This window comes from Castanea sativa, chromosome 8 (assembly GCF_040712315.1).
Source record: "Castanea sativa cultivar Marrone di Chiusa Pesio chromosome 8, ASM4071231v1".
NCBI lineage: Eukaryota > Viridiplantae > Streptophyta > Magnoliopsida > Fagales > Fagaceae > Castanea > Castanea sativa.
In genome coordinates this window covers 45307168-45332022 of record NC_134020.1, presented here as the reverse complement: position 1 = coordinate 45332022, position 24855 = coordinate 45307168, and the positions used below count along the sequence as shown (strand labels likewise).

The following is a 24855-nucleotide window of genomic DNA, read 5'->3' as shown; positions in this document are numbered from 1 at the left end:
AAAAAAAAAGTCCTTCTAGTTGTTTATCAAAAAAAAAAGAAAAAGATAAACCCGTTGAAGCAATGATTTACCATTTATTCAGCAACAACAGTAATGTCTTTTTATTTTTATTTTTTTGGGTTAACGTGAGTGTTCAAACTCTTCGAACATGTAACTATTCTCTTAGATGTATGTAATCCTTTCGTCTTTCATGCACTAAGTAATTACGTGTAGGATTCCTTGGGAATGATCTGAAGATGCTGGCTATGAATTTGTAACAGGCAGAAAGAGCATTGTACCTTTTAGTTTTTATTTTCTGATTCGTACAAAGGTCTTCTTTTCATGGTCTGGTGCCTAGGGTAAGATTTTAACTTTAGATAATCTTCAAAAGCGGGAAATTATTGTGATAGATTGGTGTTGTATGTGCAAAAGGTGTGGGGAATTCGTGGATCACCTTCTTCTTTATTGTCATATAGCATATGAGTTGTGGATAGTGGTGTTTAGCTTGTTGGGTATTCATTGGGTTATGCCGCAAAGGGTCTTTGAGTTGTTTACTTCTTGGTTGGGAAATTTCAGCTGGCATCACAATATAGCTTTGTGGAGATTTGTGTTGCATTGCATTATATGTTGTATTTGGCGTGTTAGATGCTTTTCTCTCTCACTGCCATCTTTATTTTCTCTTCATATTTTCTCATATATTTCATCATGCCATCAAAGCTACACCATTTCTTTTCTAACATGGCATAGAGTTACATTTTCTTTTTATAATAAGAAATGCTACAATCCATGGCACGTTATGATGGTAAGAGTATAGAACAATTCTTGCATATATAATGCCACAAGGACAAAGAGAAAGATGACACTTAAATAAACGAGAATGCTTGATCGAATCCATCGAGTCTTAGAGCATGCACTATGGATTCTGACGATCACATATACTGCAAACGTGCTCAATATTAAAGCCTTTCGAAACCAACATTTCCCTGATGTTAACGCACAACTAAAGAAACAATTGAATGATTTGTACTGTTTTATCTTTTATGATCCACTCCAATGAGAATAAGTTATAAATTTTGTTTCTTGTAAATATTAATAAAAAAACATATAAACATAAATATTGGTTCTTTTAAAAATAGATATTCCAATTTTTTTAATTTATATTACAAACTCAAAATTTCTTAATTGAAAATAGCTTTTAACTCTTTTAAAGTTTTTTTTTTTTTTTTGGCAATTAGCTATCAAATTGGAATTAAAATCTAAAATCTAAAATCATACATTGGTATTTGAGATTTCTAAATTAATTCAAATAATGATGTTATAAAACATCTTTAAAAAATCAAGGCACACATTAAACATTTTAAAATTTTTGAGTATATGATCACGATGTCAATACTTCTAAGTTAATTTATATTTTCATTTTACTTTTAAGTATTCAAATAAAATTTTTGAATGACTTATATTTATATTAATCTTTTAACCATATATTAATGACTATTGTGGGTACTAGAATTTCAAGTAAGGCAATTACGCCACGTGTCATAACATGGCCGAGAAGGGCAGTTGCTACACTGAGAAGTCTACGTCCTTAGATTCTATGATCACGTTATCAGAGGAGACCTTATAATACAGAAAGAGCTTTGGAAAAGGGACCAGCACTGACGTGATTGAAGAATTGGTGGCTGCCACCGTATTTAATGCATCCCACCAAACCTCTTGGTTGCATTTATGTGGAGAAGACTTTTGAACAGTGTTGCCTTAGTTGCCATATTTGATAGGGGTTCAGGGAAGGTGCCTGATGGGACTAGCACTTGAGTAGTGGCTTGTGTGATCAACAAATAGAAGGTCAGATCATTTAAAAGGGTCTATATAAGATAAGGTCCCCCAAAGAGAAGGGATCGGAAAAATGGCAGAGAAAAACATTGTAGCACAAAGAACTTAAATTGTAAACAAATCTCATAGTGATATATTCAAGAACAAATCTCCTTGAACTTGATCGAGGAGAATTATCCTTCTTAATACTGTGGTTGCCTTCTATTTTTCCTTATCTTCTTGTTATTTTTGGTTTATAGTAAGCGTTATCTCACCCACAAAAACCTAGTCTTAGAGTCCACTCTCTAAAAAATTCATTGTGTTAGACTATTTGGGCCTGGGTCCTCATGTTAACTGGGCTCGGGAGCTAAATCCAGTCCTTACAAGTATTACTACTTATTTTTGTTTACTTGTTTGAAATATATATTTATAGTCAGCTTAAATTACGAAGTTCCTTTAGCATAATAATTATTATACTTACTTTTGTGAAAGGTAAAGATGCTTGAAGGCACGTTTGGGCCTGGTTAGTTGATATAAGTCTGTTCAATCAGAGTCTTCTGGGCCGACAGGTTAGTCCACACTACAATGGTCCGAGGAGTAGTCCGATGTGAAGTATCTCTTCGGACAGGGCTAGTAAAGGCCATGAGACTTGCTAAAGGGCTTAGAGACTGAATTCTGGAAGGTCTGTTGGGTAAAGACGTGATCCAAGCACCCGTTAGAAGCAGGAACGTGGGAGAAATATCTGAGGAAAAAGCTGCTACCACCGCATTAAAGGCCCTTCATCTACCTCCCTGACCGCATTAATGGGGAAATGACCTCTGAACAGTAGTATTCAGCCTTTTAACTATTATTTAAAGATTTTAAGAAGGTGGTGGATGAGACAAGTATCTAGGAGGAAGGTTCGTGTTACATGTGGATGAAATAGGGAAGAAGAAGAAGAAGGATCTAAGAAGACGAGAGAGGAAAGAAGAAAGGGACTCTGATTCTCTTTTGAAAACCAAAAATTGTAATATTTTGCTTAAAGAAAGAAAGACTATAGAAATTGTCCTCGGCTTATGTCCGATGAGGGTTTTTGTTACATTCATCTATTACTTGCATAGACTGCGACATTCTAGCCTGTTTATCAACTTTCCAATATCTCTAACCTAGGATTCAAACCCATACTCTACAAATTTCATTGTATAAGGCTCTTTGGGCCTGAGCCCATCACTCATTTTGGGTCCGGTACAAATTGTGCACTTACAACTTTGATACTAAGTTAAAAAAATAAATTGAAACCAAGCACAAGAAAAGAATTTATAATTTATATTTAGATTATATTTTTATGTTAATCAAATATCTTGTTTAAAAAATTAAATTTTCTTACATAAACATTTTTGCACTTAATTTTTTCTTAAGTATTTTATCTTAATCTTTCCCCCTAACCAAAATCCTAGCCCCTCCTAGGTGTGATTTACTTTAGGCCTAGGTTTAAGGCCCCATTATAAGAAGGCCTAAGAAACTATGTTATGATATTTAGTTTTTTTTTTTTTTTTTTTTAATAGGTGGGTTGTTTGCACTTTTTCCCATTTCAAAAAACGCCTCCAAAATATTAGATTAATAGAAATCCAACTCTTTTAAAAGTTTAAATTGTTTAAAAAAAATGTTGCAAGTATGTCGAATAATTATTAACAGTCTATTTTCTCTAATAGCTTAAGACTTTAATTTTTGTTAACTAATCTCCCACATGGTATATTCTATTAAAAACTGTTCAAAGTTGCAATTATGCTTTTAATAAATTACATTTTATTGTTTTACACTTTCAAATTTATTTTATTTATGTGATATAATAATTATATATTATACTACCTCTTTTATTTGATAAATATTGTTTAGAAGTCAATAGAGAGAGAGAGAGAGAGAGAGAGAGAGAGAGAGATTAATTTAATCTTGTTAGAAGCAATATAAAAAAAATTAACAAATTTTTTTTTAATGGAAAAACATCAAACTTTATTTAAAATAAAAAGCAGTGATTACACCACACAGAAGAACTTGACCAACAATATAAATGACAACTTTACAAACGAAGAAGAAATTCATAATAAAAAGATAGAAGAAAACGAAATAATACAAAGTGAAAATTCTTATACGTTCAAACTTCAAATATGTAATATAATAATCCATATTAATAAAAAGTAATTGTTTCTCCCAATGCATGTATATCTTGTTTCTACATCTTTAAAAAGAAAAAGAAAATTGAATAATATCCTATCAAGGTTGATGATCATAAACATCAGAAAAAAGATAGGTGGATTATCTATTACCAATAAAAATGAGATAAGATCAAAATTAAACACAAAAATTTAATTAATACAGTAAATTTTATATTAAAAAAGATTTTTAAATAAAAAATGGTTATGCTAACGAATGCCCTTAGGACATTGGTTAACAATTCATTTTAGAAAAATTTTGACATTATTTTTATGGGAAATGAAAAAAGTTATCAATACATTAATTGCTTTATTTTTTTTTCCCATAAAAACTTTATTTAAATAGATTATTAATCAATGGCCTAAGGGCATTCGTTAGCATTTTCCATAAAAAAATTAATAATATAAAAAGTTATATAAATATATTTTTTATCTCAATTTTTTTTTCAAATAGTTTAACTTTTAGTTTTTTTTGAAACTAACTTAGTTTTAGCACTATAAATAAGTTATCACAAAAATAAACAGTTTCTAAACATATTTTTTCTCTTAAAATAAAGTGAGAAAAATAAAAAGAAAAAGAAAGAAAAAGGCATTGTTCCCCAAAGGCCAAAAAAAAAAAAAAAACCTAAAATTCACTGTCTTCACTCCTCAGTCCCTTTTGCACTTTACTCTTGTTTTTCGTATCTATAAAGACTTTGCAACATTCTACTTGATTTGACCGTTAGAAAGGAAGTTATACCTTGATCTTCTCCAGCGCCCAACTGGAGAGTCACTTTCTATTTGGTAGGGTTTTGTTGTCCTTTTTTTTTTTCTGACCCAAACCCTAGGGTTTTGCTTTCTCTCAAATTCTTAGGGTTCCTCTGCTTATTCAAATTAAGGGTCTTTTCTCTCTCTCCAAAACCCTGTATTTGCATAGCATTTTGAAGGGTTTTCAAGAAACTAGGTCAAAGGCTTTGTCTTGGGTTTTTTTTTTTTAGCTTCTTTAGTCTTTTCTTTTGGTCCCAAAGCTATGAATTTGGATACCCTTTTTTTCTCTTTCCAAAACCCTGAATTTGCATAGCATTTTGCTGGGTTTTCAAAGAACTAGGTCAAAGGCTTTGTCTTTTGGGGGGGGGGGGGGGGGTTTGCTTTATGCACTCATCTGGGGTTTTCCTGATATAGCTTCTTTAGTCTTTTCTGTTGGTTCCAAAGCTATAAATTTGGATACCCTTTTCACATTCCAAAACCCTGAATTTGCATAGCATTTTGCTGGGTTTTCAAGAAACTAGGTCAAAGGCTTTGTCTTGGGTTTTTTTTTTTTTTTTCCCCTGATGATATAGCTTCTTTTTAGTCTTTTATTTTGGTTCCAAAGCTATAAATTTGGATACCCTTTTGGTGGTCTCTTGGTTTTTGGTCTTTGGAAACTTATTGGGTTTTCTTCAAATTACTCAATTAAGGGCGTTCTTGCTGTGAAGCTGCGAATTTGGGAGAATTATACTGCAAAAGCCTGTGTTGGGTTTTAGTAGCAAGAAGCAGAGATGATTGCAGAGAAACCCAGTTGGATTAGGCATGAGGGGATGCAAATTTTCTCCATTGATGTCCAGCCTGGAGGGCTTAGGTTTGCTACTGGTGGTGGTGACCACAAGGTATGGCTTTTTACCTGATCCTTTGTTCTTTGTTTAATTGCTGAGAAAATTTAGGAAGAGGGGAATTCTTTGGATTTTGAATTTTAGGTTCTTCATTTGGGATTGGGGACAACAAAAATACATACTTTGCTGAGCACAGATTTATTTCTTTTGCTTAAGTAGCAGAGCCTTTATCATTGTTTCTGGCTTTTTTGTTTCACGAGAGAATTTTTCTTAGTTCTTGGTTTGTTTAGTTGCTTAGGAAATCTAGGAAGAGAGGAGACATTCAATTCAAACTATTAGTTTTCATTGTTTGTATTTTAGGACTAAAACATACTAAACTTAGTCCAATACAGTTATTCGGTCTAGCTGGTCTGCTTTTACATATTTTGTGCTTCTTTAGTTGTTGAGGAATTTGGGTTAGGAAGAGGGACATCAGGTTTGAATGTTAAAATATCCTTTTTATGGCATTCAGAAACTGAGAACTCTAACTTGTCTCTGAAGTTATGTTCTCTTTTCCTTGTTTCTCTTCATGTTATCAAACATAGTTGGTATTGCAAACCTTTGGGGGGCTCTTATGGATGTGTTTTGTGTTAATGAAAGTTTTCCAATATTTCAAAACTTGGTGATTGTTTTGGCAATTCCTTAAAGCAGTTGCATCTTTGGTAAGGGCGGTTAAATTGTATGTTGGAGGTTATAATACTGGAATAACATATTTGGTGGGGTAGGTGATATTGGAGGTAAAAATGAAGATAGTGGTATGAAAGTGGAGGCCAGGGCAAGTATGTTGGGTGTAGTTTACTCTCTCATTGCCTTACACAATTTCCTAATTGATTCTAAAAGCTTTGCTTTTATTGTTTTTTGACTTCTGATTTTTCCTTTTTGAACATTGTTTTGGTTGTCTAGAAAAGTTGTGGGTCCCAAATGTGTGTATTCTTACCTTATTGGCTTGGAAATTCAGATAACATATTCTAACAAGTACTTCCAGATTGGAGGCCTCATCTGGGGTGCCTCAGTGGGAAGGGAGAGTGCCTGGACTAACTGTTCGAGAGATCTTTCGACATTCTGAAATGTTTGAGAATTGTGCTCCTTCCATACTAACCACACCAAAAAATTTGGCACTAAATTCCAAACTATCAAGGAGTGCGTGTGAAACCAATTCCTCCACCAAAATAATAAGGATGAAACTGTCCTTGGCATTACCCAGTGAACCCCAAACATGGAGAAAACTTCACACCACAAGGCATTAGTAAAATTACAGTGAAGCAATCAATGTCTCACTATTTCCCCACTGCACTTACACAAACAGCTACAACCCACTCAAGAGAGACCTTTTTATTGGGATTATCAATGAGGATTTTATCCCAAGTGGCAGTACACATAAAAAAGAAACCCTCTTCGGAGATTTAACGCGCCATATACTCTTCCAAGGAAAGGGAATACCTCCTGTACCACCAATAGCCTTATAGAAAGGGCAAACATCAAAAGTCCCAGACCCATTCAAAGGCCATCTCATCCTATCTCCTTCCTCCCTATTAGGTACCTGAGAGTAAATATGGGTAAAAAATGAGGTCTCCGAATCCAGCTCCCAATCATGCACCTCCCTGCGAATTAATCTTGCAAAAACTATACACCAAGGGACTTCATCTTGAATTGATCAAGGTAGTCATACATCACTTGAGCAAAGAAATATGGACTTTATGTTGATCCTTGATGCAAACCTATAATGATTGGAAACTCACTGTGTTACCTCCACTTGTTATCACACTAGTTGCAGCTCCGTCGTACATATTCTTAATCAACTAATTAATATAGTTTAGAGGAACTCTTTTCTCTTCTAAAATCTACCACATAACTTCTCTAGGTACCCTATCATGTTCTTTCTCTAGGTTAATAACAATCATATGGAGATCTCTAGGCTTCTCTATATTTTTCCATTAGACATCTAAGTTAGAAAATGGCTTCCATTGTGGATCACCCTGGCATAATATAGATAAGTCCCAGTTTCCAAACAAGGCAATCCTGTTAGACAAGACAAGCCTTAATCCTAACTAATTGGGGGTTGGATTGCCGCTTGGCCCTATCTAAGGGAATGCTTCTAGAAACCTAATCTGCACATCATTCTAAGGGAATGCTTCTAGAAACCTAATCTGCACATCATTCTAAGGCAATGCTTCTAGATCCTTTACCAGAAATATCACATGTGGGAGGATCTTCCATTGGACCAGTTGCAATGATATTTTTCAATTTAGTGGTTTGCACAACATTATTTATTATGTTCTTAAATTTGACAGCTTGCTTCCCTCCATCCCATTATTGAATGCAGGTTCGTATATGGAACATGAAATCTGTTGGAAAGGACTTGGAAAATGATGAATCCACACACAGGCTTCTTGCTACCCTCCGTGATCACTTCGGTTCTGTCAACTGTGTTAGGTGGGCTAAGCATGGTAGGTATGTTGCATCAGGGTCTGATGATCAGGTGATTTTAGTTCATGAACGGAAGCCTGGTTCAGGAACCACTGAGTTTGGCAGTGGAGAGCCCCCAGATGTTGAGAACTGGAAAGTTGCAATGACTTTGAGAGGACACACTGCAGATGTGGTAATGAAATTGCTTTTACTAATGTGAGACTATGTCAGCATGCAAAGATAGTATCTTTCATTCTGTGATCTTTTGAATCAGTTTATCTTACTGCATGTGTAGTTTTTATTGTTTTTTTATAGCTTTTGAATTCATTTCTATTATTATTTGTTGATTTTCACTTTAAAGCATGGATTTTTCCACCTGGTTGAAAGAAGGTAAACAAAAGAAAGGACTTTCATTTTTCTGTATGATGAAATGCCACTTATGTTTATTACATGAACATGTTCTCACTGGGTATCATCTAACCTGGGAGTTTTTTTTCCATGCTTAAAGTAGGTGGATCTTAATTGGTCTCCTGATGACTTGGCATTGGCTAGTGGGAGTTTGGACAATACTATACATGTCTGGAATATGAACAGTGGCATGTGTACTGCTGTTCTTAGGGGTCACTCTAGCTTGGTTAAAGGCGTTACTTGGGATCCCATTGGCTCCTTCATTGCAAGCCAATCAGACGATAAGACTGTGATTATTTGGCGAACAAGTGATTGGAGCCTTGCTCACAGGACAGATGGTCATTGGACTAAATCAGTATGTTTGCTCATCATTGGTGAATATTTATATGTTTCAGTTTTAATTTCTATTTTTTCTAATGGGATTATGTTCTTTTCAGCTCGGATCTACCTTTTTCAGGCGGCTTGGATGGTCCCCTTGTGGCCATTTTATCACTACCACTCATGGTTACCAGAAGCCTAGGCATTCTGCACCCGTTCTGGAGAGAGGGGAATGGTCTGCGACGTTTGACTTCTTAGGACATAATGCCCCAGTTATTGTGGTGAAGTTTAATCATTCAATGTTCAGAAGGAATTCGACCAATGCTCAGGAAGTGAAATCTGCATCTGTTGGGTGGAGTAATGGGGCTTCTAAGACTGGAGGCAAGGAATCACAGCCATATAATGTTATTGCAATTGGAAGTCAGGACCGCACTATAACTGTTTGGACTACTGCAAGTCCTCGTCCTCTCTTTGTGGCCAAGCATTTCTTTAGTCAAAGTGTTGTGGATTTATCTTGGTATGTTTGTACTTCCCAGAAAGTGTGGAACCTATTATGTTAGGTTTGCATTTTTATTTTTTGAACTTGATTATTTAATTATTCTTCTTTCTTTGTTCTTCCTCTTTGTAATTTTCCATTTTCTCTCTTTGGGAACAGGTCTCCTGATGGATATTCACTTTTTGCCTGTTCCTTGGATGGGTCTGTGGCTACTTTCCATTTTGAGGTGAAAGAACTTGGCCACAGGCTAAGTGATACTGAATTGGATGAGTTAAAAAGAAATCGTTATGGAGATGTGAGAGGTCGACAGGCAAACTTAGCAGAAAGCCCGGCACAGTTATTGCTTGAAGAAGCTTCAGTTAAGCAAACTGCAAGCAAAAAAGTTGTTCCAGACATTCAACAAAAGCAGATACTTGTTAAATCTTCTGTTGATGCAGGGGCTGCAACAAAGACTGAACCTCAAGCTGATGATGGGAAGAAGAGTGCTGGAACTGCCGGTGATGGGTTAAATAAGGTGTCAACTTCTGCCCGGATTTCCAGTCCTGTAAAACAAAGAGAATATAGACGCCCTGATGGCAGAAAGAGGATTATTCCAGAAGCAGTTGGAGTGCCTGTTCAGCAGGAAAATCTTTCTGTTGGGGCTCAGATCCAGGTGCTTGACTTTCCTCTTACGTCGTCTGATCATGGAAAGGATGATAATGGGTTGGTTCCGACTGAGGGTGGCTTTAAAGAAAGTTCTGTCAGGGGGACACTAGGCAGAAGCTCTGATTTAAAGGAGCGTTCAGGGGTCACTGCAAGGGCTACAATTTCTGATAGCCTAATTATTGAGAAAGTTCCAATTGCTACGGGCAGAGATGGAAGCATCAACGTGGAACAGTCAGGGAACCTTAAGGCTTCTACTTCTTTGTTGCCTGCTTCTAATACATCTCTTTCTATCAGGGTGTTTGATAAGAAAGAAGGATTAGATGCCTTACCAATTTGCTTGGAAGCTCGACCTAGAGAACATGCTGCAAACGATATTGTTGGGGTGGGAAATACATTTATGATGAAAGAAACAGAAATTGTTTGCACTACGGGGTCTCAAACTCTTTGGTCTGATAGGATCTCAGGGAAAGTCACTGTTTTAGCTGGAAATGCAAACTTCTGGTCAGTTGGATGTGAAGATGGATGCCTACAGGTATGTATTGAAGTTTCAATGTTTTGTTTTGTATTTAGTTTTGAAATGTTCTCAACATTTTATTTTGCTATAATATAAGGGACTGCATGGTATATTTTGATTATTACTCTTCATGATTGCAATCCAAATCTTTGCATCATTTATTAGGCCCAACTGTTGATTTTTGTTATCTTGAACCACTGAATTAGTTGTATGTTGTTTCTAATGCCTTGTAGATACAAATCTTTCTCTGCCAAACTATTTGTTATAGGGATCCTTTTAGTTATTAATATTATTTATAAAAAAAGGAAAAGAATTTGGCATTGACAAGCTTTTCTAGACATCACCATTAAATTACTGATTGTCCTGAAAGTTTAAACTATTAGGAAATCGTGAATTTAATATAACACTCCCCATTCACACGTGGGTTTAAACTGTACTTATTAAGTGGGCCCCAACACTTGAATTTTTTTCATGGGAGGTAAGGTGGAGACAGTTTGAACCCATGACTTCTTACTATGATATTATGTTAAATTACAGATTGTCCTAAAAGATTAAGCCATTAGGAAATGATGAATTTAATCATTTAACCTAACAATCACTAGTGGGGTCCCTTGGTTGATTGTTGAATTTTGAAATTTTATCAAGGCTATTACAACTGTTTGGTAAATGCTCTATCTGAAAATTTCTGCTTTATAAATTTTAGGAACAATGTACGTGGATATTAAGCTTGGACATAGAAGTTAAACTTGCAATAATTGCTTAGAGATATTATACTATGCTAATGTCTGTTTTCTTTGGGAAGGTTTACACGAAGTGTGGGAGACGAGCTATGCCAACCATGATGATGGGATCAGCAGCAACATTTATAGATTGTGATGAGTGCTGGAAGCTGTTATTGGTCACGAGGAAAGGGTCGTTGTATGTTTGGGATCTATATAACCAGAAGTGTCTCCTTCATGACTCATTGGCATCTCTGGTTGCCTTGAACCCTAACTCTTCTGCAAAAGATGCAGGTATCACTAAACTCTTGACTTTTTATATGACCATGGTTTTATTTTTTTAATAATCACTTGAGAGCCCATGTATTGTCCAATTGAGTTTTGGAAATTTTCTTTAATTTCTTGACAACTGTGCCCTCTAATTGGATGACTCTCTGTGACTTTTCATTTAATCACTCTCTCCAGGCACAATCAAAGTTATATCCGCAAAGCTATCAAGATCCGGTTCTCCTCTGGTTGTTCTAGCCACTCGCCATGCCTTCCTTTTTGATATGAGTCTCATGTGTTGGCTAAGGGTTGCAGATGACTGCTTCCCTGCTTCAAACTTTGCGAGTTCCTGGAATTTGGGTTCAGTTCAGAGTGGTGAGTTGGCTGCATTGCAGGTGGATGTTAGGAAGTATGTGGCAAGAAAGCCTGGTTGGAGCAGGTTTGTACCTTTTTAACATGAATTCATGATGGGTGTTGTACTTAACTGCCATTTGTCAAGAGATGGACCTTAATAATTGGATTTAAAGTCAAAATTTAGGGGTGAAAATTTCTCTTATTTTTAAAGAAGCATACTACTTGAATTTTATGAAAAATTATTAACATGAGTAATAGAATTAAGCTTTATGTCATGAATAATTACTAATCCATTTTCAAATGGATTCCAGAATGACAACCGGCTCAGTGTTTCTTTCCTTTTCCTTTTTTATTTTGTGGAACATGCTTGGCTTTTAAACATCCTGAATTCTTTGATGAAGTTCTCGTGATTTGTGAATTACGAGTTCTAGATTGATTCATGACTTTCAAAGTACTGATGAATGTGTTTATTAGCATCTCTTCAGTTCTCTTATTAGTAATTCATTGTGAAGCCCGTAATTAATTTTGGCATGCTGCTCCTACAATTGACTGGTGATTGCTTTTTGTTACAGAGTGACCGATGATGGAGTGCAGACACGTGCTCATTTGGAAGCTCAGTTGGCATCCTCTTTGGCTTTGAAGTCCCCTCATGAATATCGGCAGTGCCTCCTGTCATATATACGCTTTCTTGCAAGGTCTACTTCCATCCCCCTTGGTCAATATGTTTCTAATTTTTAGTTTTTCCCATCTATAATTGACCCTGGTGTAGAGTGATATTCTATTTCTGCCTGGATAAAAGCTTTTCCCTATGTTTTTGAGATGTCAGTGTTGTTAATAGCGTTGAGTGCACTTAAACACAAAGGCCTCCTAGAGCCTAGGTGCAAAACGCAAGTGTGCGCTTGATCGATGTGAAGTGCTCATTAAAAAAAAAAAAAAAAAAAAATATTAATGGTTGATACAACAATCAAGTGATCAATTAATCCTATAAATTACAAGAAAACATTTTATGTAATTTATATAATTCTCTTGTGCTTTACAAAATACTAGTATCTAGCCTTGTGCATATGTACAGATATAATGAAAACAATCACAATTATATATATTTTTTTAGAAGTGATTCAAAGTGTTTTTTTTTTTTAAACCATACATTTCTAAAGTACGTAATAGTTTCTCATTATATATATATATATATATATATATATATGATTTAGAATTTAATTGGATTTAGAATTTGGTTTTTTTGCCCAATAATTCACTTGCTATAGATTTTTAAAAAATAATTGGACATGTGGCGGAAAATTGGACTCCAATTGAAATCCAATTTAGAATCTAATTGGATTTAGATTCTTCGATTTTTGTACTCAATAATTTACTTGGCATAAAATTAAAAATTCGTGGGGTTGCCAAATCTCTCCTTCACTCCTTTGCTGCCTGGGATTTTGTTCATATCTTTAGAGAAGCTAATATTAAATGGAACATGTGGCGCAAAATTGAGAATTCAATTAAAATCTAATTGGATTTCTTCTGAGCTTTGACTATATATATATATATATATATATATATATGCAACCATGATATTTGATGGCCATGATTACAAAACATGGTTGAATCAAAATAGAAGTATAGAACCAAAACGGCAAAGGCTAAAAAGTACTAGAATGTTAAGAAATGTTATCTTTGCCTAACAAAATCAATGAAAATATGCAATGCCATACTTATCTACATAATCATCATCCTCGTTAAGCAAGGGACCATCATCATTGTCATCACAAGATTTGTAGCCCTCATCATTTTCAATTCCATCAAGAGGAGCATGTTGTGAACTAGAACTTGAACCTGTTGCTTGCCCTAGTGGCCCCATTCTTGATCTCAGTGGGATTGGGGTTGGGGTTGGGGTTGTCTGACTTGAGTGTTTGTTGTGCGGTTGTAGTCGTAATCTTAAAGGTCTAAAATATCTAAAAAGGTTGGCTTAGGTGTATGGTAGCACACCACACTATTAGTTTTTATATATTAAATCAAGGGCTTATGTCAAACATATTTAGATCTAATGGCTAAAAATTAAATTAGGATTAAAAAAAAAAATACAAAAGGCTCAAAAAAGCGTGCTTTGCACTTAATAAAAAAGCTCTAAAAAGAATGCTTAAGGTGTGCTTTTGTGAGGGCGCCTCGCTTTAGAGGGAAAAAGCCCCAAGACCTGTGTGCTTTGTGCTTAAGCGTACTTTTAACAAGTCTGTACGGTCTTTCAGATTTGTTCAAGTTGTGTGAATGGATTATATAAATATATTGCTATAAGCCTATAACTGCTTGTCTTCTTATTCCCCCTCCTTGTCCCTCCTATTGTGGGTCAATAGACTCAATACTTAACATGGTTTTTTGATTCCTTTTGTTATTATTTCATTTGGTTACTCTCTTGACATTTTATTTTGGACACCAACGTAATTTAACTTGTATAATGCTATTTCTCATTTAATTAATCAGAAAGTGCCAATGAACTCTATTTTCAAATGACATTTCCTCCCTTTGTAAAAGCAAGATGGAGGTTGAGGCCATGGGTTTTAAGAACCATCGGAGGTGTGTGTAACTTGCCAATTTTCTAAAATAAAAAAGTACCATTGCTCCCCAATATTACAGTTGATATGTGCATGGACATGCACTTTATGGGCCCTCCTGTTGGATTTTGCTGCTGTTTCGCTCTTGCTTTTCCTTCTTGTGGTGGCTTCATCATTTGTCTTTGGTTCTTGCTTCTTAAAATTGTTGCTACCATAGTGGCATATGTATAGGGAGAAATTATGATAGGGTGGTGTCTCATTAAAGTTGAAGTGCCAGACCCATTTTTTTATTTGACAATATTATGTATAGATCTCAACTGTTTAAACAAATCTATAAAGCATAAGTGTACAATTTTGAAAATTTCAGTAATCTATATATGCACTTATATTTATAAGGTGGTTTTTTTATGGGAAAAAAAATCACCTTGCAAATATTAGTAAAAATGAGGCAAAAAATAACCTTTATTTTCTAGTTAGATAAGTGTTGAGTTTTTAATTTTCATTCAATTATCTTTCATATAAGAGATGCTTATTGTATTGAATGGTTTAATTTGCAACAAAAATTCACCTTTCTGCATAAAAAGGGTTGTGCCGTCCACCCCCACATCAACTTTGATGAGATGCTGTTCTATTGTTGTTTCTCCCATCCATGTTATATGTACTTGATAGATATGATAGGATTTTAATTTGTGGCGTCTGCTTAGTGATGATTGTTGTTTTACCATTAAACCAAGACACTAATGGGCTTATTTTGGTGTAGGTGGGATTTTATCTTAGGTCTCTTATTCAAAAAACAAGAGACTTTATCATTTAAACTAACTAACAATATATATATATATATATATATATATATATATATAAATGCCATTACCTACTATCTTTATATTTTCTTTTGTATTTCTTCTCATTGGTGGTTACTTCGAATTGTTTTCAGTTGAATCAGGGGTTTGTAATGAGGTTTTCAAAAAATTGTTCCTGTGGATGCAACCATCTTATAAGCATAATGCTGCAGTATTACTCCAATAGTTTTTTTTTTTGGTCTTAAGCATTCTTTATTGAAAGAACAATTGCAGTGCACCTTTTTGTGCTTTCAATCATAGAAAATGACAAACGGGCTCTATTTCTGAGGGAAAATGGTGAATCAGAAGTTTTGTTGTCAGATATTGTCCTGAGTTTATGCCAAATAGTGTTATAAACTGAACAATTGAGAATCCAAATATTAAATAGTCAACTTATTGAGCAAAAATCAATGTAACAGTGCACATAAATTTTTTTATTGATTGCAGAGAAGCTGATGAGTCTCGTTTGCGAGAAGTCTGTGAGAGTTTTCTTGGACCTCCTACTGGGATGGCTGAAGACACATCTTCAGATTCAAGGAACCTGGCATGGGATCCTTGTGTACTAGTAAGATTTTTACGTCTTACCCATCTTTAATGCTTTACATATACCTTGGATGGTAGTACCCTTTTTTTCTTGGCTTTTTAGGAAATTACTTGTATGATACAAATGATTTATCGGAAATTATCCTGCTTATTTTCCCCTATTTTGCATTTACATTTTGATATTTCTATTATAAAGGGAAAATATACTAGATTGTAATTGCTTTTGCCAGTTGGATGGCACTGTGAGAGAGAAGGAAGAAAGAAAAGATGAGAGGGGGGGGGGGGGGAGGATATTGAGTATTGACCCATTTTTGACTTCTTATGGGTTGATAAAACAATATAGAAGTTTGCTGGTTGACTATCTGTTAATGTCTTGTTTGTCACATTGGATGCGCCTATATGTATCTGTGAGACCATACTTTGCATCAACCCAGCATTGCTCTGAGTTTCTTTATCTCCTTGAATTGAATGCCTCATAATTGGAGCCAATGCCTCTGTTAGTGAACTTATGCATGATGCATAGAGAATTAGAGACTCTAGAGCAATAGTTGATGATTCTTGTGTTTTTAAATGGTTGGAGTTTCTCTGCAATTGGAAGGCATGATAAAGTATTACACACTCCTACCCCTTTTGTGAGTGTTTAAACATCCAATGGATATTGACTTTCAGTCCATTGTATTTGAATGTGGAATGCATCAGTAGAATGGAGCAGTTGATGTGATGGGAGTGAACTCAATTGCTGTTTTAATTTTATGAGATTGTTCAATTCTACTCTTATTGCTTGGAGATTTTTAAAGTGAAGAGTCGGTCCTTCCCACCACTGCTCTTTCTTTTTCCAAATATCTGAGATAGGGCTATTTTTATTGGCCTTCTATTATTATTATTTTTTTATAAACGTTCTTTTAAATTAAATGAAACTTTTTAATACTTATTAAAAAAATAATGGAGCTTATCATCACTTATGTAACAAAAATTACTTTGTTTGCATGAAATATACTCTTTTTACATGCATATAGTGTGAATTTTCTCTTTTTTGTTTTTCACACTCCACATCACATAAAAAACCACTTTTTTTTTTTTTTTTTTCCCTGGCATTTTTTTGATGCTTTATAATAGTGAACCTAGCAGCTGCCCAGTACCATACATAGGTTGGTTTAGTGAATTCAGGGTACCTTTGTGCTTTTAAGGAGATGTCGATTAATGTAAGGCCTCTGTTGCAGGGTGAAATTACCATTGCTTTATGGTACAACAAAGAACTAGAATCATACTCCCCACCTGACCTAAGCATCAATATCTAAAATCTTCTTCTCATGTTTGAATCCTAGGGCTTGGCCCCAAGAGCCTTGTGGCTCAATTAAACTGCCCGGTTTCCCCCATGGGGAGGGGAGGGGGTTCAAATCCCCCCAACCAAACCTTTTAAGCAAAAAATAAAAAATAAAAAAAATCTAGGGCTTGTGTAAGTTACTCTTTTGGGTCTTTGCAGGGTCTGAGAAAGCACAAACTCTTAAGAGAGGATATTCTTCCGGCAATGGCATCAAATAGAAAGGTCCAGCGATTGCTTAATGAGTTCATGGATCTCCTTTCTGAATATGGGAACGCTGACAGTAATGTGGACCGGAAAAATCCCTCCCCACCATCATCATCTCCAATAGCAACTAATCAAAGAGAGACTGCATCACCAGTGGTAGATCAGATGGATTCAACCCCCTCAGCAGTAGTGTGTATGGATTCTGGCCCTGCAGCTACAGTTCAAAAGAATTCAACCCAGCTAACAAAAGATCAAGCAAAATCTGCTCCAACAACAATGGATCAAGTTAATTCAGATTCACTTGTGACAGATCAAGTTAATGTGGCCCCACAGGCAAAAGATGCAGGTTCTTGAATTCTGCATCTTTTAGCAGTTGGAGCTAATGTCTGACATAGGAACATTCCAACTTTTGCTTTGAGGTTCTTTTTGCCCATTTCAACTTTCTGTTCAAGGAAGGATATGTGCAGCGTAAACGAGCTCTACAGAATTCACCTGGTCTATTTCCTTTGAGCTCCTCCCTGAAGTTGCATTTGGGTTTGAAACAGATCTAACTTTTGATGCGTTGGAAATTTCAAATTTGCCTTCGCATAGTTGGTTTTCTGCTATTAACTTGGTTGATCTTTTGTCTTGTATAATGTTAGCCATAATGTGAAATAGAATTTCTTTCCAAAGCCCTCATGCCTTACTGGTTGAGTTACGTTCTAACATGTATTCATAATATGGGCCTGATGCACAGATTGAATAAAAATAACTTGCAATGAGCAATTTAATTGATAGTTTTTTTTTTTTATCATTGCGGCGTCAGCAAAGCATAAAGTCCAATGATCTGAGCACGTTGGCTATCTATTGAAAGGTGAGATCAATGCCTTTGATTTTTATTTATTGTCATGCAGCAGAGTTTTGAAACCAAGAGAAGATTAGCTAAGAAATTATAGAAGCAATTTTGCTTATTATTATTATTATTATTGATGAACAACAAATTTTTATTACGAAGAAAAACAACTCCAAACGGAGAAAACACAGCAAAAAGAAAGGAGATTAACAGCAGAAAGCAAATTAGCCTTCACCTTGATAACATTACCAAAACATAGGGGGTAGGTTGTAACGTCAAAGGAACCTACAAAATTAAATTGTTAAAAAGGGGCCATCTAGCTAGAGTATGAGCTGCAAACGCAATAGTCTCTTGAGTGATTGTTTTAATCCTCCACGGAACCTCTGGCAATGCTCAGAAACGACGTTAAGGCAAATTTGACAATCTCCTTGAAAAGTGATAGCTCATGAATTTATGCGGTCGACAAGAGATACAGCCCATCTCAACGTCTCAGCTTCAGCCTGGAGAGGGGAGTTGGTGTTTGCTTTATTTGAGCAAGCAAATATCATTATCAAGTCCTCTCTCCGGTCTCTAACCACCACAGCTAAAACGGAATAAGAATGGCCCACTGTTGCATCTACATTAATTTTGATGGCGCCTCTAGTTGGTTTGGTTCAGCTAAAAACACTTCTCAAAGGTTCATTTTACTCCTCTAAAACTACTTGCTGCCTCAAACTAGTGTGCTTAATAAGTGCTTTTCCCAATGAAGATTTGATCTCCACAAAGCAAGGGGACCTCCCCTTAAACACCACTTTATTTCTGTATTTCCGAATTTGATTGCACAAGAGGGCTGCAAATAGCAATACCTCATTTTCCTCTACTTCCAAATTCAAGATATTGGCTGGACATAGAATGAGCTTCATAAACTGGGAAATAGATGAGAGATTTAAAAATCCATCCTAATCCCCTATTTGCTTCCAAACCATAAACCTCTAGCCATAGAGCAATTAGAGAAGAGATGGAGAGTAGATTCATCATCGCAACTACATAATGGACAAGAAATTTCAGACAAATCAACAAAGCTGCCAATTTTGCTTCTGGTGGGAAGACAATCTGTTTCTATCCTCCATAAAAGCATCTTTAATCTCTCATGAATTCTAGATTTCCAAATGAGCCTTCTGACTCTGTCTTGGTGCTGAGGAGGGGAAGAGTATCAATTGAGCCAATAGGCTGATTTAACTAAAAATTTTCTTCAACTAGTTTTGGTCCATACTCATACATCCCTTTGGGAAATTGGGATACAAATGATAGTAGCAGCAACACTCTCCTCATTGAATAAGGCAAATAGTTTATTCTTGTCCCAAGCAGATCCATTGTTTGTTATGAGCTGAGACACCACAATGATGTAATCCAAGTTTGCACCAGCTCTTGGGGATGAGGTGAAATGTGGGGAATCCGGGATCCATGGGTCCTCCCGTACTCTAATAGTGTTGCCATTTCCAACTATTATACAAGCTGCTTTAGCAACTAGTTCTTTAACCCCTTCAATGCTCTTCCACACAAAAAATGGGCTTCCTGAAGTCTTGTGAGTGAGCCAATTTCCCCTTTGTATTTTGCACGCGAGAAATTTATGCATGGACACACAGTTCCTACTTGACAGGACCCACCAAGCAAGTTTTAAGAGGAGAGCTTGATTAAACTCCAAAAAATATCTAAATCCTAGCCCTCCCTCCTTTCAAGGCCAGCACAGCGAATTCCACGCCATAGGCTTCCACCAAAATCTACGTACCGCAGCATTCATTTTGACACACACTTTTTGGAAATTGAATGGTTGACATGGCATAGGTAGGTATTGCCTGTGCCATTGATTTGATGGGAGTAGCTCTCCCAGACCACGAAAGGTTCTTGCTCTTCCAACTTGCCGGCCTACTATCAAGCCTTTCTAATGTTGGGGCGAGATCCTTGCAATTTTTTATCTGACAAAAAGAGAGGGACACCAAGGTATTTGGTGTTTTGAGACAGTTTTTTAATACCCTATATGCATTCTACTTGGTTCAGATTGAGGTGGGATACACCTTTTGAGGCAAACATTCCTGATTTTTCAATACTTATTTCTTGGCCAGACCAATTGCATTATTTTTCCAAGCAGCGGATGAGGGCTGTCAACTCATCCATTCTAGCATTACAAAATAGCAAAACGTATCAGCATAGCATAATTTGGAAACAGGTGGGGTTAAGCCAACAACCTTAACTCCTCTTAAGTTCCCATTAATGTCCCTGTTTATCAACTTTGCCTTAGTCCTCTCTGGGGAGTGAGGCTTGGTGCAATACCACAATTCATTAAAAGAGTAAGGTCAAGAGTAGATAGGCATTGAAGAGCCAAGTTAATGAATTTCTCATTGAAACCAAAAGCCTTCAGCACTGTCTTTCGAAAACTCCATTCCATTTTGTTGTAGGCTTTTATGAAATCTAGCTTAATCCCGAAAAAACCTTTTTTCTTCTTTGTAATACTGAAATTGTGGACCATTTCTTGCGCTAAAATTACTTTCTTTGTAATTCCTCTATTAGGAACAAAAGCCACCTGAGCAGGGTCAATCATTCTGTTTAGCAGTGGCCTCATCCTATTTACCATTATCTTCGATATTACCTTGTAGCAAACGTTGCACAAGCTGATTGGTTTGAAATGATTAAAGTTGTGGGCTCAAGGTGATAAAAGTTTTATTTAATTCCTTCTACATCCACCCATCCCTAAAAAAACTTTGTACTGTCAAGATAACTTGGTTACCCACAATGTCCCAATAATGCTATTAAAGAAAGAGAGACTTTTTTCCTTAAAAAATAAATTGTGAATGAAACAATATAGCAATGATATTTATATTTTATATTAGTTGATGTTATGCTGTTACTTAGTCAGCTACATAAATTAACGCTATATATATATATCATTGTCATCTCTCTTCCTTTTTTTTTTTTTACCAACTTAGAGGTCAGTTTTTGGTGTGATAGCAACTTAGCAAGTGCATTCTATCAAAAGTAATAGGTTGCATATTTGAGTTGGAGAATCAATTTCTTTAGAAAACTAGGATATGACTACCTGTTATGACCTCTCTCAAACTCTACAAAAGTAAGAGTTTTGTATATTGGGTATGATTATCTCATTTTTAACTTGTGCATAATTTTCTTGTTATTTTAATTCAAAAATTTAGGCGTGTGCATGCAACTCACTAGCCTAACGAAACCAACCCAATTCAACCCAACTTGATGCCTTAGGTTGGTGTGGTGGATTGAGATTTTATTTTGAGCCTCGGGTCAAGTTCGGGTTGATAATTTTTCAACCCACTTGACCTAACTGAACACACCATATATAAGTTTATTTTATTACCCTTATTTTAATATTTTAATTTGATTTATTTGGCTATTTAGAGAATTAAGTTTGATGAGTTTGAAATTTTGGAATATAATTTAAACATATTACATAAATTATAATAATTTATTGAAAAAAAGTACTAAATATTTTATCGAAGTCTTTTTTTTTTTTTTACAAAACATGAATTACGTAAATACAACCTACTGTTGAGGGAGAAATTGATGCATTTGAATAAAATGTTGGGAAGCCAAGCCGAAACTCGACTATGGGCTATTGAGATGGTACCCAAAGGCTTTCGGTGTGATGACAAGCCTATCCAAGCAAGAAACAAAGGCTGCACTTGACAAAACAGCAACAAAAACCCAATAAAAAACACTTTACAATACTTAATTAATACGTTAGTGGTCCTGGTCTAATAGTACAAGGGAAATAATTTCTCCAGCAGTAAGGGCAAAATTACACTTAAGTCCAGAAAGATAAATTCTCCAATGGTAAGGGTGAAATTACACAATCCAGCAGTCAATGATTAAATAAATTTAGGAAAGTGTTAGCTCATGGGGGTCCTTGCATGTCTTGGTCAAGGGAATTTATTGTGCTTTCGGCCATCATTACATCAACGTGAGGGAAGAGTTCGATTGTTACTAATACATTATATCCTTCAGTAGTAAAATAAAAAGTAAAAATTAAAGGTTCCATGGGAAGAAGAAAATGATTAATTGGCATGGTGCAAAGGCAGAGAGGGATCCTAGCTCAGTGCAACAAGTATTAAACTAAGATTTCGTTGAGTGCGCGTTTATAAGGCACGAACGGGATAAATGTGGGCTGTTTTGAGTGAGTGGGATATGATTAATACTGAGATTAAGACTTTTAGTGAGCAGTGAGCTGTTTGTGACTAGTTGGGAGACATTTATGAGCTGTGATTGTGTAGAGGGGGGAAAGAACATCTGAGAATAGGTGAGTGTATTCTAAGGGGTATGAGTGGTGAGCTTCAGGAGAGCTAAAACACCAGCAAAAGATGGCAAACGAATCAAGAACTTTAGAGGGAGTGGTTGTCCTCTTGTGGGCTGAGGTGCTTATGTTTTTATAATGGAGTTTTAGAGAAGCATTAATTAACAAGAATCCAAAAAACGTGGGACTGATCAGAGGCCGTGAATCAAGGTTAATATTCCTAGGATTTGGCTAGAAGTGAGAGATTTACTTTAGGGGCTGCCTTGCTTTTTTGGGTAACATATGACACATGATGGGATTTTGGAGTTTTTTGCATTAAATGCCAGGATTTCTAGGGCTGAGCTTAATCAATGGGATTAAGGCATGTATCAAGAACAAATTCTAATGTTGCAACTGAGATTTGGACCCCAAGAAGTACGATTCAACACCCCAAGCTAGGTGTCAAATTCTAAGTCCACTTCAAGGGGTTCTGCTGGAGATCCCTTTATGCCTTCCAAACCACATGTTCCTAAATTTTTTCCCCTTTAGGATTCATGGGCTTGGCACATGAATCATGTCTTGAACGTTTTTGACATTTACAACATCAATTTGTTGAGGTTTGGATAACTTAGTTTCAGCTTCCTTTCCGCTGGAGGTACAATCTTAAGGAAGATGATGGAGTTCCATCATCCTTTAGACTTTAGTTGATATCATAGCCCTCGGGCACTGTTCACGTCAGGTAGAGGGTGACAAAACTAATGGGACAACCCCTAGTTTATCTTCAAAGGCTTAGTTTTCTTGTAGGGGTCTCCAACTGTACTTTGGTCAAGGGCTGGTTTGTCCACGTTCAATTCTTTGCCTCGGGGTCTTTTGGATTGGGTTTGCTCACATGGACTGGTTCCTTTGGGCTAGGTTGTGTGCATCCTACAAAATGGACATTAACAATACATTTTGCCATGGGTTTTCATTCCTCATGGACTTTTATTATTAAATATTTTTGGGTTTTTTATAGATACTTGCATTGGGCCTTTAGGCAATTAGTTGTAATGTTTGAAACAGTAGGACAAGTTTCAAGATACCTTTGTAAATAACATTTACTATGATGAATTCCATATTGTAAATAATGTCCATGGTTTCTAATAATTGCATCATAATTTAAATGATGAGTTTTGTGGGATTGAATACTTACCATGAGTGTTGAAGGTATATATTATGGATGTTGTGATGCGAATGATGACCATGTATTTCATGGGTTTATAATATGAGAACATAATTTTCAAGATAACTCCAATGAGCTTTTATAAGATGATTGCCATGGTAATATTATACCATGATATTTTCTCTTTGCCAAGTGTCAATAATCTTGGGCTTTTTTGATAAAATAGTGCCAATGAAATATGGGTTTTGGATATTGCCAGTGGGAACTAGGCTTTTGATATTGCCAGTGGGAACTGGGCTTTTTCATATTGCCAATGAAGATTGGGCTTTTGATATTGCTAGTAGGGACTGGGCTTTTTGATATTGCCAGTGAGAACTGGGCTTTTGATATTGCCAATAAAAATTGAGCTTTTGATATTGCTAGTGGAAACTGGACTCTTTGACGAATAATTTGCCATGGGTTTGAATTATGGGCTTTGATCATGGGATTGAATCCCATTGGAAAAAAAATAGTATTGCCATGAATTTGAATCATGAGTTTTTTCAAATATTTGCTCAGTATAAAATTCTTGGGCTTTAGAAAGGATTAAATTTTATCTTACTCAATAAATAATTCGGGCTTTACGAGAAAATATGAGGTCCTATAGTGTTTTGCATTTGTAGCCCAATTTTGTGATAGAAAGGAGAAAAAGTTGTGGGCTAGCATAGTGATAGTCAAAAGAAAATATCTAGGCATGCCCAATAATTTGTTTGTGACATTTGAAAAGAAATAAACGGGTGTTATTTAAATAATATTAGGTGCAAAGAAATGTACCCCAACACCTACAAATCAATTCAATCTAACTTGATCCATGTGAGTTGGTTTCTACATATGTGATGGGTAGAAATGGGCTAAGAATTTCTCAACTTGATAAGGTTGGAAAAAACCCTCCAACTTGACCTATATATGCATACCCTAACTCAAAATATGGTGTATGCATAAAGCAAAAGAGTCAATTTCTACTTAAGGCCATTTTAGTTTAGTCAGGAGAACGAAATATTTCAGTATCAGTTAATACCGGTGTACTATTTTGAGATTGTCGCTATTTATATATTTATATGCATATATATATATATATATATATATGTATAATTTATCTAAGTATGAATTTATTAATTTTTATGCTTATTAACATAAAATTTAAAATCTACATATTTTATAAATCTACATATTAGCTTAAGTACATTAACTAATATATTAGTTTAAACAACATGTTTTTTTTTATTTAAATTTTTTAAATTTTTTATTTTTCAATTGTACCGGCCAAAACACCAATATCAACCGATATAATCGAGGTAATTTTTCTGGTACATTTTGAAAAAGCACCAATACTAATTTAATGGCTGGTACGATATATTCCTCTGTTTCGGTAATATCTTCTT

The 24855-nt window shown here is 35.5% G+C and overlaps 1 protein-coding gene across 2 annotated transcripts; it reads left to right on the top strand.

The window, feature by feature from the left end:
- The first annotated feature begins 4740 nt into the window (after positions 1-4740).
- Positions 4741-17946, top strand: LOC142607446 (protein HIRA). 2 transcript variants are annotated; one of them, XM_075778949.1, is made up of 10 exons: positions 4741-5602; positions 7908-8183; positions 8502-8753; positions 8836-9233; positions 9372-10389; positions 11174-11384; positions 11556-11796; positions 12284-12406; positions 15547-15664; positions 17126-17946. In XM_075778949.1, exons 1-10 carry the CDS (start codon positions 5495-5497, stop codon positions 17522-17524), a joined length of 3144 nt encoding a protein of 1047 aa, XP_075635064.1. In that variant the 5' UTR covers positions 4741-5494; the 3' UTR covers positions 17525-17946. The 2 variants fall into 2 exon arrangements, with proteins under 2 accessions (XP_075635064.1, XP_075635065.1); XM_075778950.1 differs by lacking the exon at positions 4741-5602 and having other exon boundaries at positions 8045-8183; positions 8499-8753.
- Positions 17947-24855: the final 6909 nt, after the last annotated feature.

Excerpts from the sequence above, each read along its gene's own strand:
- LOC142607446 (XM_075778949.1), top strand. The coding sequence starts at position 5,495 with ATGATTGCAGAGAAACCCAGTTGGATTAGGCATGAGGGGATGCAAATT. Across the intron at positions 5,603-7,907 it reads CTGGTGGTGGTGACCACAAG|GTTCGTATATGGAACATGAA; the intron begins GTATGGCTTTTT and ends TATTGAATGCAG. Across the intron at positions 8,754-8,835 it reads ATGGTCATTGGACTAAATCA|CTCGGATCTACCTTTTTCAG; the intron begins GTATGTTTGCTC and ends TGTTCTTTTCAG.